Source organism: Sarcophilus harrisii, chromosome 4 (assembly GCF_902635505.1).
Source record: "Sarcophilus harrisii chromosome 4, mSarHar1.11, whole genome shotgun sequence".
Taxonomy (NCBI): Eukaryota; Metazoa; Chordata; class Mammalia; order Dasyuromorphia; family Dasyuridae; genus Sarcophilus; species Sarcophilus harrisii.
The window spans coordinates 456,400,795-456,414,545 of record NC_045429.1 but is presented as its reverse complement, the minus strand read 5'-3'; the positions used below and the strand labels follow the sequence as shown (position 1 = coordinate 456,414,545).

General features: G+C 39.2%; 1 protein-coding gene across 2 annotated transcripts in view; it reads right to left on the bottom strand.

The window, feature by feature from the left end:
* GIGYF2 (GRB10 interacting GYF protein 2) overlaps positions 1-13,751 on the bottom strand; it is a 95,895-nt gene that overhangs the window by 34,441 nt on the left and 47,703 nt on the right. For both annotated transcript variants that reach the window (XM_031968171.1, XM_031968170.1), the window contains 6 exons: positions 8,726-8,943; positions 8,477-8,642; positions 8,211-8,399; positions 6,454-6,647; positions 5,086-5,245; positions 3,936-4,102 (listed from right to left, as the gene is read on the bottom strand). In XM_031968171.1, the coding sequence (XP_031824031.1) occupies positions 3,936-4,102; positions 5,086-5,245; positions 6,454-6,647; positions 8,211-8,399; positions 8,477-8,642; positions 8,726-8,943 (1,094 nt within the window). The remainder of the gene's footprint in view (positions 1-3,935; positions 4,103-5,085; positions 5,246-6,453; positions 6,648-8,210; positions 8,400-8,476; positions 8,643-8,725; positions 8,944-13,751) is intronic.

The following is a 13,751-nucleotide window of genomic DNA, read 5'->3' as shown; positions in this document are numbered from 1 at the left end:
TAAGATCAAGCATTTTTCACAACTATAGTTTGCCCCAGGGTAAAATGAGATCATAAAAGATAAACCAGTTTTATTGCAAAAAAAAAAATAAATAAATAAAAGGTGTTTGTATGAATAATATCAATTTAAAAATCAAACTTATTTAGTTAAATAAGATGTAGCCTTATGCATCTGTGTTGGGATTTCCTTAAAAGCATTTATATTATATTCCACAGAGTGCTCTATACATCTATATTTAAGCAAGATAAGAGTTTAAAAGAAAAATATTTGCATCAAATATCATCAACAAGACTGATAGTGAACGGATAGTAAAAAGAAAATGTCAAAATAATTATAAAATCTAAAAGACATTGAAAATATTTACAATTAATAATAATAATAACCACACACAAAAAAATTAACTCAGATTTCAGCTCACAAAATGAAAATTAACAAAGAAGGAGCCAGTTAAGGAGGAGAAGACTCAGAGGACAGATCATGTCTACCAAGAAAGGAGAAGATAGAGGTACCACAGGATCAACTTATGGCAAAATATTTTTAAAAATACTTTTTGTGGTAGCAAAGAACTGGAAACAAACTAGATACCAACCATGTCAGGAAAGAAGTGGAAAAACTATAGCATAATTGAATATAACAATATTATTCTACAGTAAAAAATGACAAAAACAAAGAATTCAGAGAAAATATAGGAAGATACAATCCCTATATTTTTGCCTGCCTGCATTTTGGATTTCCTTCACAGGCTAATTGTACCATATTTCAGAGTTCGATTCTTTTTGTACAGCAAAATAACGGTTTGGTCATGTATATTTATTGTGTATCTAATTTATACATTAATATATTTAACATCTACTGGTCATCCTGCCATCTAGGGGAGGGGTGGGGGGAAGGAGGGGAAAAATTGGAACAAAAGGTTTGGCAATTGTCAATGCTGTAAAACTACCCATACATCTAACTTGCAAATAAAAGGCTATTAAAAAAAAAAAAAAAAAAAAGAAAGAAAGAAAATGTAGGAAGATAATTGAAATAGTAATGAAGACTCCAAAAGAAGAGTTAATGAAAAAAATGAAAAACAACTCCTTCCTCACTAAAGAATTAACAGCTCCCCCAACACACACACAGATTTCTTTATTTTTTTGGCTTGTTTTTCTTTGCCACAAGAGGGGATTTAATGAGAGGGAAGGGGTACCAGCAGTCAACAAAATGTATTTTTTTCTTAAAGGATGGATTAGACAGAGAAGAGAGTTTGAAGGTAGAGATACCAGTTCAGTAGGCCACTGTGCAGGTATAAAAAAGATGAGGGTCTAAACCAGCGTGGCATCAGTGCGTATAGGTGATGGCTGAGGAAATCTGACAAGATCTGGCCACTGCCAGAACATGAGTGGTAAGAGCAAAAGGAACATCCAAGATGACCAAGCCCAGGGGAATAGAAGGACACCAAGAAGGTTAGATAAGTTGGGAGAAAGAGGGGTTTGAGAGGCTGGAAGACAGGAATGGAGGCATGTACTGTTTGAGATCCTGAAGCTAGGAGACTATTGCCAAGAAACAAATGGCTTAAACACAGTGGGAAATCAGCTACATGGAAACTATAGGGAACAGTGGGATTGGTGAAGACTAAAGCTGAGAGAGAACAAAAGGAAGCCTAAAAACTGTCAGCCCTCCAGACTTAAAGTATACAACGACAATGAACCAGCAAGTTCAATTAAGAAGGAAAGTCAGAAAAATAAGGAGGTAACAAAAGCACAAAAGGCAACATTAAGAAAGTGCTGAGGAAGAGCGTGCATCCAACAATATGGAACAATGCCAAATGTCAAAGAAGGATGAGGGCTGACAAGACTAAGGAGCAAATGAGTAGATTTTTGGTAAATGAGATGAGATGCTAGTGAAGGCCTGAAAAAAGAGGGAGACCAGAATGGAACATATGAGTCAAACACCTGAAAGAGGAAGAGACAAAAAAAGATTCCTTTTTTATTTTTAAAGGAATTTAAAAGGGAGTATTAAAGAGGATATCTTGAGAATTGGGTTGAATATGTCTGATAAACTATATGGAAATAGACTTTTTTAATCTAGAAATTAAAACCTACACAAGAGTATAAATGACAACAACAAAATCCCTATATGAGGATGGTCATAGGGACTCCCTCAAAAGGAAAAACATTAACAGGAAATTTCTCAGCAACTAAAGTAGTTTATGTCAATCAACTATAAATTTAAGAAAAGATCTATTTTAAAACAGATTGACTAAAAATACTCATATTCTAGTGTGGGGGTGGGGGTGAACAATCAGCCAGAGGCTTTGTCCACCAGAGGGCAGCAATGCAGCCACATAACGAAAAAACATCCATGGTGACCTTGGCTAGCACCGCAGGGGGTGCTGGGTGCTAGGAAACCTCCCATCTTCTACCAAGACTGCAGGGCCACTAGGTCACACGTGGTAAGAGGGGAGGAGAAGTTAAGACAACAGGATATGAGGAGGAAGAGATCACGGTCCACTGAGAAGGCTTCTGGGAGGCAATGGAGGAAGAGAGGGATTTAAACTGTTACACAGGCACCGACAGGGGTTGATATGCTGAGACCTGTACATTATTAGGAGAGGTATTTTGACAGCTTTATCAAAGATGGATCCAATAACCTTAACAGAAGATTAAAATGGTATTCCAGGTGAGAATTGAAATCTGAAATGTCAAAGCACTGAAGTTAGTTAATCTAGCTTTTAAAAGCTACAAAGAACTATTACAAAGAACTATAAAGACTATTGAATAATTATCTTGTAAAAACTCAATGAGTATACTCGTTTCCCTTCATCTGATCTACTTTATATTCCAAGGATTCAACTAAATGATGCTCAAAAAAACCTAGTTTCAAAGCCATCATCTTCCAGAGTCAGATCTATTAAAGCTACCAGATGTTGTTTATTAACCAGTCAGTTATATGACACTTTTTTTTGTTGTTGTTATTTTTTTTTTAAAATTATAATAACTTTTTATTTACAGAACCCATGCCAGGGTAATTTTTTTACAACATTATCCCTTGCACTCACTTCTGTTCCGATTTTTCCCTCCCACTCTCCACCCCCTCCTATATGACAGTTTCTTAAAACAAATTCTTTCAAACCAGGATAGAAAGTAACTTTCTTCATTCATAAAATAATTCTAAAAAGGGCAGCTACATGGTACAGTGGATAGAGCACCACCCCTGAAGTTAGGAGGACCTGAGTTTAAATCTGCCCTCAGACACTTAACACTTCCTAGCTGTGTGATCCTGAGCATGTCACTCAACTTCAATTGCCTCAGGAAAAAAAAAAATTTCTAAAAAACTAAATATCCTGCCAGGATTAAACACAGTCAATGCCTTTCCACAAAACATAAGATACTGGTCTCTCAAAAAGGTCTGGACACTGGCAATAAAATGCAATAAAAGAATATGGTATTTAGAATAAAAATAACTGTACAGAGTTTAGTGTGTACAGAAATGTTTTTAAGTACAAAGTGATATTTCCAGATTATAAGCTTCCTTTGTCCATGCTATAAAGAAAATTGTGCCATAGGATCTTAACAAAGATTTTGGGTGAGAATGGGAAGGAATTATAAACCTCCTTTTAAAAAATGACTCTCTAGCTAATCTTGTACTCCTCTTTTCAAGAAACTAATTTCCCAGGCTTCCATTTGGAACCCGGGTAATACTAACATAAAGATTTTGGGTTATCAAAGTATTATGACTTTTCATTTACATGACTGAGATCACTGTATAGCTGTCCTCCTGGTTTTTACACTGTTCTCTATCAGTTCAGATAAGTTTTTGCATGTTGCTCTGAATTCCTTTTGGTCCCATTACATAATATTACATCCTACTTGTACACCACAATTTGCCTTCCCACTTCCAAATTAATGGGTAATCACTTGGTGAGTACTTTAGATGAATTTTAGGCTACTTACCAAATGTGGAGGGGGTGCCGGGCCAGGTGAAAAGGGAACTCTTCCCCACATTTTCATGATATCGCCAAGGGGTTGGAAACTTTCATCACACGCTCTCTTCACCAACAAGGACATAGTGAAATAGCCTGCTTGAAACCACTCTGCCATTTCTTGGTTATTGAAAGGACCTACAACATCACCAAGCAAAACAAAAGGACGTCAGGGATTCCAATACCAGCCATTTCCAGAATCTGACCCTATCGGAGACAAACTTCTTCCTTGATGGGTCACTGAGGTGGCGTCCTCTCCTAGACCTAAGCATAGAAGAGCAGTATAAGCTCAGACACCTGGGCTCAGGTCTAGGTTATTTGACTGTCAACATCTAACCAGCAGCTCAAGGGTTAGGGGCAGAAGGGATCTTCAACAGCATCTACTTAAGGGCCCTGATTTTACAGATGAGAAAACTAAAGGGTTTCAGGGGAGGTGGAGTGGTTAAAGTGATCTGTTAAGATCACACACAGTAGAAACAGTAGAGTGATGATGACAAGTAACTCACCAATGTCCTTTCTTATCAATAATTCCAGGCACAACTGGAAGAATGATAAAATCCAAATGCTCTAAATCTCTCCAAATTTTTTTATTTGTATTTTTTTGTCCCCCAGAAGCAAAGAAACTTAGGAAAATAAAGTATGCAACTTGAGACTTCTAACTCCAATTATTTAACCATTTCTCCATATAGCCAGTGACATTAGGATCCAACTAACAAAGTAAATATGGATAGGCAGCTATACTTTCAGTGATACAATTAGAACAGAAAAACTCTTTGGATAAGATATGAAACATTCAAAGGACAAAGATACTTTGGTGAGCAAAAGTGCACGAAAGAATAATCATTGTGCTCTGGCACCAACATCAGTGGCTGAATACTTCAGACAAAAAATAAGTGTCCATTTAGAGAAACATGTGGCACTCCAAGGCCCTGACAAAGCACAGCTGAGGATACTGCCGAATAACTCCTAAGGGGTGTTGAGGGTTCTGGCAAAGCCCAGCCCTCCAATGTCACAAAACGAGCCTAGCCATCACCATTTCTGCTACCCAGATCATCTATCCCACAGGATAAATGTGAGAGAGATGAGCCTTTCTAAGAGGAAGCCAAAGGACCCCACCATACCCTGAATTTCTCCTTGTGGGTCTTTGTAATACCACTTCTGCATGGCCTCATGCAATAAGGGGATGGAGACTCCTTTGGCTCGATGCTCCTGGAGCTTGGCAGTCAGTCTTTCATCGTCCAAGGCACTGTCCTGTAGGTAGGCCACCATCTTTTCTGCTTGCTGGAAGAGAAGGGGGAAGGGAGGCCTGAGTGAATAATGGTCATAAGACCAAGCAATTAATTAATCAATAAGCATTTATTAAGTATGTGTGCTTGGGGGGGAGAGGCCCAGACACAAACAAGTTCCTGCTATCACAGAACTGACATTCTTTTGGGAAGATCACAAGGACACACCCAACACACACAAAAACATCCAGATAAAGCAAACGGAAGTTAACAAGGAAGAGTGACTTGGCCAGCCAGGAGAAGCCTTCTCAGAGAACAGGGCCATCCAAGGAAAGACAAAAGGGAGAGACTTACAAATGAGGCGGAGTGGAACAGCACCAGGACAGAAGCTGTCTCTCCACAAATTTAAGAAAAAGACCTTTTAACAAAAGATCAATGAAAACTACCACTCTACTAAGTGGGTCAGAAACATAATCAGGGTTCATTGTTCAACTGACAAAACTAAATCGGGCATCTTACCAAACCTTGGAGAGAAAAATAAGTCATTCTGCAGAGAAAAAACTTTAAAAAGTGAATGGTCTCTTTTGAATATGACAAGCACAGCTACACATCTGGATAGAGGTGAAGAGGACTCCAGACCTGGAGTCCAGAAGATGCAAGTTCAAATGCAACCTCAGACATTTCCTAACTGTGTGATCCTGGGAAAGTCACTTAACAATGTTTGCCTCAGTTTCCTCATCTGTAAACTGAGCTCAAGAAAGAAATGGCAAACTTGTCCAAGTATCTTTGGCAAGAAAACCTCAAAGGACTGAATAATGAGATGAATACAATTATGTGGAAATCCATGGTTCCCTCAAAGGGGGATGAGAAGGTTCCCATCCTGACTGTTTAATGGTTAATTGTTTGATTTAACATCCAGCTACACTTAAAATCAAGACAATGGTACCTATTAGTTATTGCTGAAAGGGAGCTTTTTTTTTTTTTTTTTTTTGGCATTCTTAGCATACCAAAAGAAAAAAACAGCCAACGGCAAACTCAAAAGGAGCAAAAAATCCCCTGACACGGATGACCACTGCATAACAGACATTTATAAGCATGAAAGGATTGGAAAGAGAATGATGCTCACACTCACATCTAGAGACACAAAATGCATCTGTCCCTTTTGGCAATTAAACTATAAAAGAACATTCTATTTTAGTTTATTTGTGCAACGTTACTACAGTTTCCAGAAAATTTTTGGTTCTAACATGGCATAACATTTACCTGCTGAAGGTGTTTGAGACCATCTTCATCATCAGGATCTGCAGAAACACTGCTCATGCCAGGAGCACCCAGGGCTGGCGTCTGTGGGGGCCGGAGGGCAGGGCCTGGACTGGCAACGGGAGGGGGGAGAAGAAGACCAGAAGAGGATGGGTCTGAAGCGTTCTGTGACAAAGACTGGACAGCAGGGACCAGTTCTAGAGAAAGAGATGGAAGATATTAAAAGCCTCTGGAATACATACAGAGGCTGCAGGAGAACACACTTCTGTATTTAGGCTGCTGGAGAGTAAGGCCAGAAATTCTGCATTAAATTAGGGCAAACCAATAAAAGAAAAACCAAACATTTAAATGGAAGAAATGGTGAAAACAGTATCCATATTAACTAGTTATAAAAAAATTACAATTTCAAGAAAGTATTTCTAACCCATAAAAAATACACAGACTATTTCTGCATTTTGATACAGAGGGAGATGAAACCAAAGTTATGATTTTACTAGCAGTGAGAAGTCTTAAGGGAAAAAAACTAACAGCTTCAGTTAACACATGCTCCCTACACCTCACAGCCCTAATATTCTGCCTAAGACTAGGAGAAGTAAAAGAACTGACTCAAACATTAAAAGGTCAGAAACCTGTCAAAGACCACCACCCTTATTTTCTTCACCCCGAGATCATTTAACTCTGGCTTCATTCTGGACTCTTTCCATTTTGAGGGGAATATTAAGTGAAGTCAGAGCTCCTCACAAAAGACTACTGGGGACAGTCCAAATTACTACTGTGATAAGAGAATTCCATCACCCCACATTATTATTTTCAAATATCAAGCAACAGTTAATAATTCAATATAATAACTTTCTGATTACAGGAGAATTTGCAGTCTTTGAGTAAGAGGTGACAGGTACATAACAAAATGAACTCTCATTATAGAACTCTACAAATCTCAGAAGAAAATTACTATGGCAAATCCTTCAGATAATAGACATTTAAAGAAGAAAAGAGACATGGAGATTTGAAGACACTGGCCTCCTAATGAGTATCAAAATCCTGTGACAGAGAAGGGAGATATGCATGACAGTCACTGGCATTAGAAGCTTGTTGGGGCAGAACAAGTTCTCCCAGAAGGTTGAGTCTTTCCCCAGCATCCCTTCCTCCTGCCTCTCTAGCCAGAGCCAGTATACCACAGTCAGCTGCTTTATGACCCAAACATTATCAATAAAATGAAGTCTTGCCTGAGATAACTAGAAATAAATACAAAGGTAGCCTCCACTTAAATGTTAGGAATGTTCCCAACTGGAGATTTGAGGCAATTGTGACTGAACTCATACAAGTTTTTGCTTAAAATAAACTCCCAGAAGCTGAAGAAGGAGAGACCTGGTAGAGCAAAGGAGCTGTTATACTGTTCCCCTGGGCTTTCATTCTCTTTAAAAAGATACTATGAAATGGGAGATAGCATGGGGAAATCTAGAGCTTATTAAGTTCAAATTGGACCCTAGGTGTATTTCTTAACCTATGAGAATGAACAGCATCTACTTCACGTGGCTTTTGTAGTGTTGAAATAAGAGAACTACAAAATAAGATAGAAAAATAATGATTATGGTGATTAAGCAAAGTGATGACCAGATTCTAACAAGATCCTTAACTGTGCTTAGGTTATTTTCCCCCAAGTTTCCGTTTCCCAATCAATAATGGACAACATGAGGGAGACCCTGGGGTCTCAACATCTCAGCTTAAGCTGGTCTGCTGAGTTGTGCAAGGCCGAGTACCTTCCCCTCTGCTGGGGCCCTGGGTGGCCAGAGCGCTCTCAGAGCGGCTCTCCTCTTCTGGCTGTTCCACTTTGTTCTCTTCGTTCCTCTCGAAGAGGCTGGGCTGCTGGGCTTCCTGAGATGGCCGCTCTGAAGGACTAGCAGGCTGCGCACATGGAGACGATGGCCCGGCTGTTTCTTCTGAAGATTCTGTGACAGGGAAAGACCTTGAATGAATGATAAATTAATCATTAATGTTTGCAAAAGTTCCAAGGAGGCCTCCTTACCTGCAGCCCCTCGATCCAGTCGATCCCCATCTCTGCTGGCAACCTTATCGGGTTCTTTGGCTTCTTCGTTGTGACTCCCCTCCGAATCAGAGTGCTGCTCCTCCCCCTCCTCCACAGGCCGAAAGTCCATCTCCTGCTCTTCAGGAATGGGCTCTTTCTGTACTTTCTGTGACAAGGAGACATAGCCAAGCTCACTAACTCATCCTATTACCACTCTCCTCAACCACCAAAAAAGACCCACATGGTCACCTTTAAGGAAAGGAAGGCCCCAGAGGAATCAAAGGTCCCCATCTCCTCCTCAGCATCCTCCAGGCACCATTCAGGGAGGCTATCCCTGTCATCATCGATGCTGCCGCTGCCAGATCTCACTCTTCTGTAACCTCGCTCATCATCCCGCTCTCGAAAGTCAAATTCAAACCTCCGTCGCCGTTCCATGTGCTCTCGCCAACCTGCCGAGCGAGGACCATCTAAGACAGAGAAGGGAAAAATCAATGGTTCGGTCAGTCAATAAGTACCTAATATGTGCCAGACCCTTTACTGTGTAAGTGCTGGGATACAAAAAAATGCAAAGGACAGTCCCGGGCATCAAGGAACTCAATGTTTAACTGGAGACACAACAAGCAAAGAGATATGTGCAAAAAGACCTTTAGAGGATAAATAAGAAATAATTAATGGAGAAGCCCTAAAATTCAGAGGGATTGGGAAAGGCTTCCTGTATCAGGTGGGATTTTAGCTGTGACTTAGAGGAAGAGGAGGCAGGGATAAGGAGGGACCCTGGGGAATAGCCAGAGAATGGCTAAAGGCAAGGGTGCAGGTCTTGTTTGTAAACAGCCAAGAGACCAAAGTAACTGGATCAAAGAGTATGGGGTAGGGCATAAGGTACAAGAAGACTAGAAAGGGGGGTGGAGTGTAGGATCCTCTGCCCAAGGAGAGGGTTTTGTATCTGGTCTTAAAGATCACAGGGAGCTTTCAGCATTTATTGCTTGGGGGTTTCAATGGAGAATGAACTGGAGTCGAGAGAGACCAGAGCCAGGAAGATTTCAGAGCCAGCAGCAGGCTTCAGCCATGATCCAGGCCCCGCCAGGGAGTGGCGGTGTCAGAGAAAACTGGATGGGGAGGGAGGGTAAGAGAGAGGGCGGGGCCTCAGGAGGGCAAACTCATGGGGAAGGGGAAAGCCACCAAGAGGATGAATTTGGTTTTCAGCAGCAGTTTAAGACACTAATTACTAAGGTTTGAGGCACACAGGAATCGCTGCAGAATCATCAGCAGAAAGAGGAGATCGCCCAGAAGTCGTACAGAGGGAAAAGAGAAAGCAGCACAGGGCAGGGCAGTCAAAAGGGGGAGAAAGAAGGGACAGGGATGAGCCAGAGAGGGAAGGCAGAGAGCCCATAAGGACTGAGAACAGCCCACCATATCTTGCCATTAGAGAGAATCCTTTTGGTGAATGGTGACATCCGAAGTCAGACTGTAGGGGATGAAGAGGGAAAGGAAGTGGAGGCACAAAGAGCAGACAGCCTTAACCACAAGAAACACAGGAGAACAAGCAGAGGAGACGTAGACATGTTTACAATACATTCATCTTCAGAGAAGCAAAGAGAAATAAAATGGTGCAAATGACAACAGGGACAACCTGTCAGGATGGAAGGGGATCACCTCTTTATGCGAGATGGGGTGGCAGAAGGCACCACTTGAGGGAGGAGACAGGAGGAGGAGAGGCGAGGCAATGGGAGGTTTGGAAAGGTTGGGAAGAACCACTGAGAGCACAATAGGGAGTGCCTAATAAAATTTAGAGGGAAGGAGGGAAAGGAACATTTAAAATTCACAAGCATAGGGTAGACTGTTTGTTACTTCATATCTGAAAATGAAATGAATTATAACAAATGACTGTTAAGAATGTACCGTCATCAAGTGACTCAAGGACATGCTATGAACCATATGACCATTATTTAGTCAAAATGCAGACTCTTAAATATCGAATAAAAATGTTAAAATCAGAGTATCTTAAAGGCACTAAGTTAAAAATATAATTTGAACTACTGTTTATTATCTGGTTATTATTCAGTGTAAATATTTTGGCAATCAACTAACTACTTAACCTGAGGCATCCATTAAAACCAATTTAAAATATGTACATTTTCTCATGTTAAAATCAGCATACTTTTCAAAAACTTGAAATAAACAGTTTTCAGAAATTCTTACCATGAAGAATAAAAAATATGGTATTGGGCTATTAGTTTCACAGAAAAATCAAAATGTTCCAAATAATATTTATGACATATTTTATGAGCTAGATTCTATTGCTCTCAAGTGACAATTCAATACACAAATGACTGTGAACAAACTAGTCAATTCTATTATGGTTAACACAAAATGTAAGCCCATTGTACACTAAGGAAAAGCTTTCAAAAGAGAAAATGAAAGTTTATTGTTGGCCTTTCCCCAGTCTTGGGTGACAGAATACAACTGTATATGAAACAAAGTCAAAAACCTTGCAAATGTACTTTGTTTAATGCCCTTTAACAGAATCAACACTACAAAGACTGAGAAATGCCGTTTCTTATCCAAAACATTGCCTTGTTTGTTTTTAACAGCTGGAATTTATCTTTTCTCAACTCAGATCAGATCCATTCTTTCACAAAGTACTCACTTGCTGAGAACACATTCTACAAGCCCTCCATCACTCAGTTGGCAAATATAGCACCAATGCCATGATACCTCAAACTAGAACAATACTGTTTGGATGCCATAGGCAGACCAATATTGGTGAGAATATGAACAGAAGAGAACAAGATTTCGGGTGCCCAAGGATCTTAAGGAATAGCCCCAAAGACAATGTCAAAAACATCTACCCTAAAGAGAATTTAAATGATCAAAAATTTCTTAAAGTTTGTTTCATTTCTAATAATGTCAACAAAATAATTTAAATCCCAGCTAAACTGTTTAAGTTCTGGATAGCTATATAGGTCTAATATAACTTGGCTTTATATACTAAAACAAAGTTCAAATAACAAGTGAAAAAATCTTTACAATAAGTATTCCCCCAAAAAACATAAAATAAAAAGTATTCCATGTGACCTGAAAAATATTGGTCACACCATTAAAAAAAAAAATTCAGAATAGAACTATCCCTAAGGTTCTCTTAATCAAACCAGATATAGACACAATTAACAAGGACAAAAGAGATGATATTTCAAGTATAAGAAACAGAAAAACTTTTGAATAAACAAACTTAATGCAAGTTAGTAAGTAGTTGACTGGAAGGGAAAATCTGCCAAACCTCTCTGATAAGAGTCTGATATCAAAAATATTAAGGGAACTCGTCTCCCCAGTAAATAAATGATTATGAACAAACCACCAAAAAAGATCTATACTCTTTAAAACTACATGAAAGAATTCTTCAAATCATTAATAGTAAAAAGGTAAATCAAAACAACTGAGTTTTCATCTCACATGGAGAAAATTGACAAGATATGACTTACGGTAAATCAAGGTTGAAGGAGTTGTAGGAAGGTGGGCACACAGATGAACTGAATGGTGTGAACTGATAGTAATTGTGTGTTGCTCCAGCCACTTTGAAAAGTGATTTGAAGAATCAAGAAAACCTTTAGCAGAGAGATTCCAAATCTAGCCCTATATTCCAAGGAGGTCACTAATTTTAAAAAGGCCCCAAAGACACCAAATTATTTACAGACGCACTTTCCATAGAAGGAAAGAGTTAGAGGTGATATAGGTGTTCCTAGTCAAGGGTTAAACAAATACCAGTTCATTAATATAATGGAATATGACTATGCTACAAGAAACAATGAATAGGATGAACAGAGGGACTATGGTAAACCAAGTGAATTTATGGAAAGTAAAAGGAAGCAGAACTAGGGAAATATATACATAATGACTACAGTAATGCAAATAGGAAGAGCAACAACAATAGAAAGTGAATCCTGTGAAACTGCCATCATTAAACTTGGCCCAGAAATGGACCAGGATGTGGAGCTTATTCTTTCCCCCAAAGGATCCCTTTTCCATATGTTTGTGTTTCTGTCAAAGGCAACTCCTCACACTCCCCCCCATCTTCCTTCTAGAGTCCCAGCTTTATAACCCTGATAACATCCCCAGCCTCTCTCTTCTTTCCCCCTCTTCTCCAATTAGTCACCAATTCTTCACATTCCTACCTTCAAAATATCTCACCTCTGACCCTTCACATCCACTCACAGAATTCCCACCTTAGTTCAGGCCCTCATCACATCTCTCTTAGATTACTATATTGCCAACAGCCTCCTAATTAGTCTCCCTGCCTCTAATTCCTCCCCATATACCACTGCCCATGGAAATTTTCCTTAAATACTGATCTGATCATATGACTCTACTATTCAATCAACTCCAAAAGCTTCCTATTGGCCCTGAGTTCAAATACAAACTCCTTTGCTAAGCTTTGAAGCCCTTTGTGAAGGAGGATTATTTCATTTTTTTGGTACTAGGATCCCCAGAGCCAAGTACACTATTTGGCACATAGGAGCCATGTAATAAATACTTCTTCACTGACTGATATTAGACTTTTTCAATATGCTAGTTTTGCTTAGCTATTTTCTCCCCTCTGCTTTTTCTTAATTCTTTGTTATAAAGGATGGCTCTCAAGGAAAAGGAATAAACTGAAAAATACAAGTAATACAAAAATAAAGAATGTCACTAAAATTAAATTTTGAAGAAACAAAACCATAATGAAATTGGTATTAGCAGAGACAGGGGCTGGATAGTAATCTTTCCTAACACTGATTTTTTCCATTTTTTCCAAGATACAATACGAAGATATAAGAAAGAAAAAAAAAAAATCAAGTAATACATATTCCATTTATGATTTGGTTCTCTATATCTCTTTCCTAAGCTTAAGCCTTCAGTGCCCCCATGACCTACATAAGCTACAGTCACATCTGATTCTCATGCGCTGCTGAGCCAGCAGTTTGGTAGGGACTGAACTTTAACACAAGCACCAGTGTCTTCAATTACCAGCATATCTAATGTCAAAAGAAAGAACAAACTAAAGCATTCTCAGAGTAAAACAGAGGACGCAAAAGAATCAAAAAGTGCTCCTTATTCTTGCTCCCTGCTCTTCAAATGGAAAGAGGCAGAAAAAGAACATGTGACAATTCATTTGACCTGAGCTTGAAGCTTATGCTCAAAATAAACTACCATTTTTTCAGGGAAAATAGTAATATAATGTATTCCCTAACTTGAGAACCAGAGTGGCAAATGGGGCACATTGTTTTCTTTTCGACTTAAA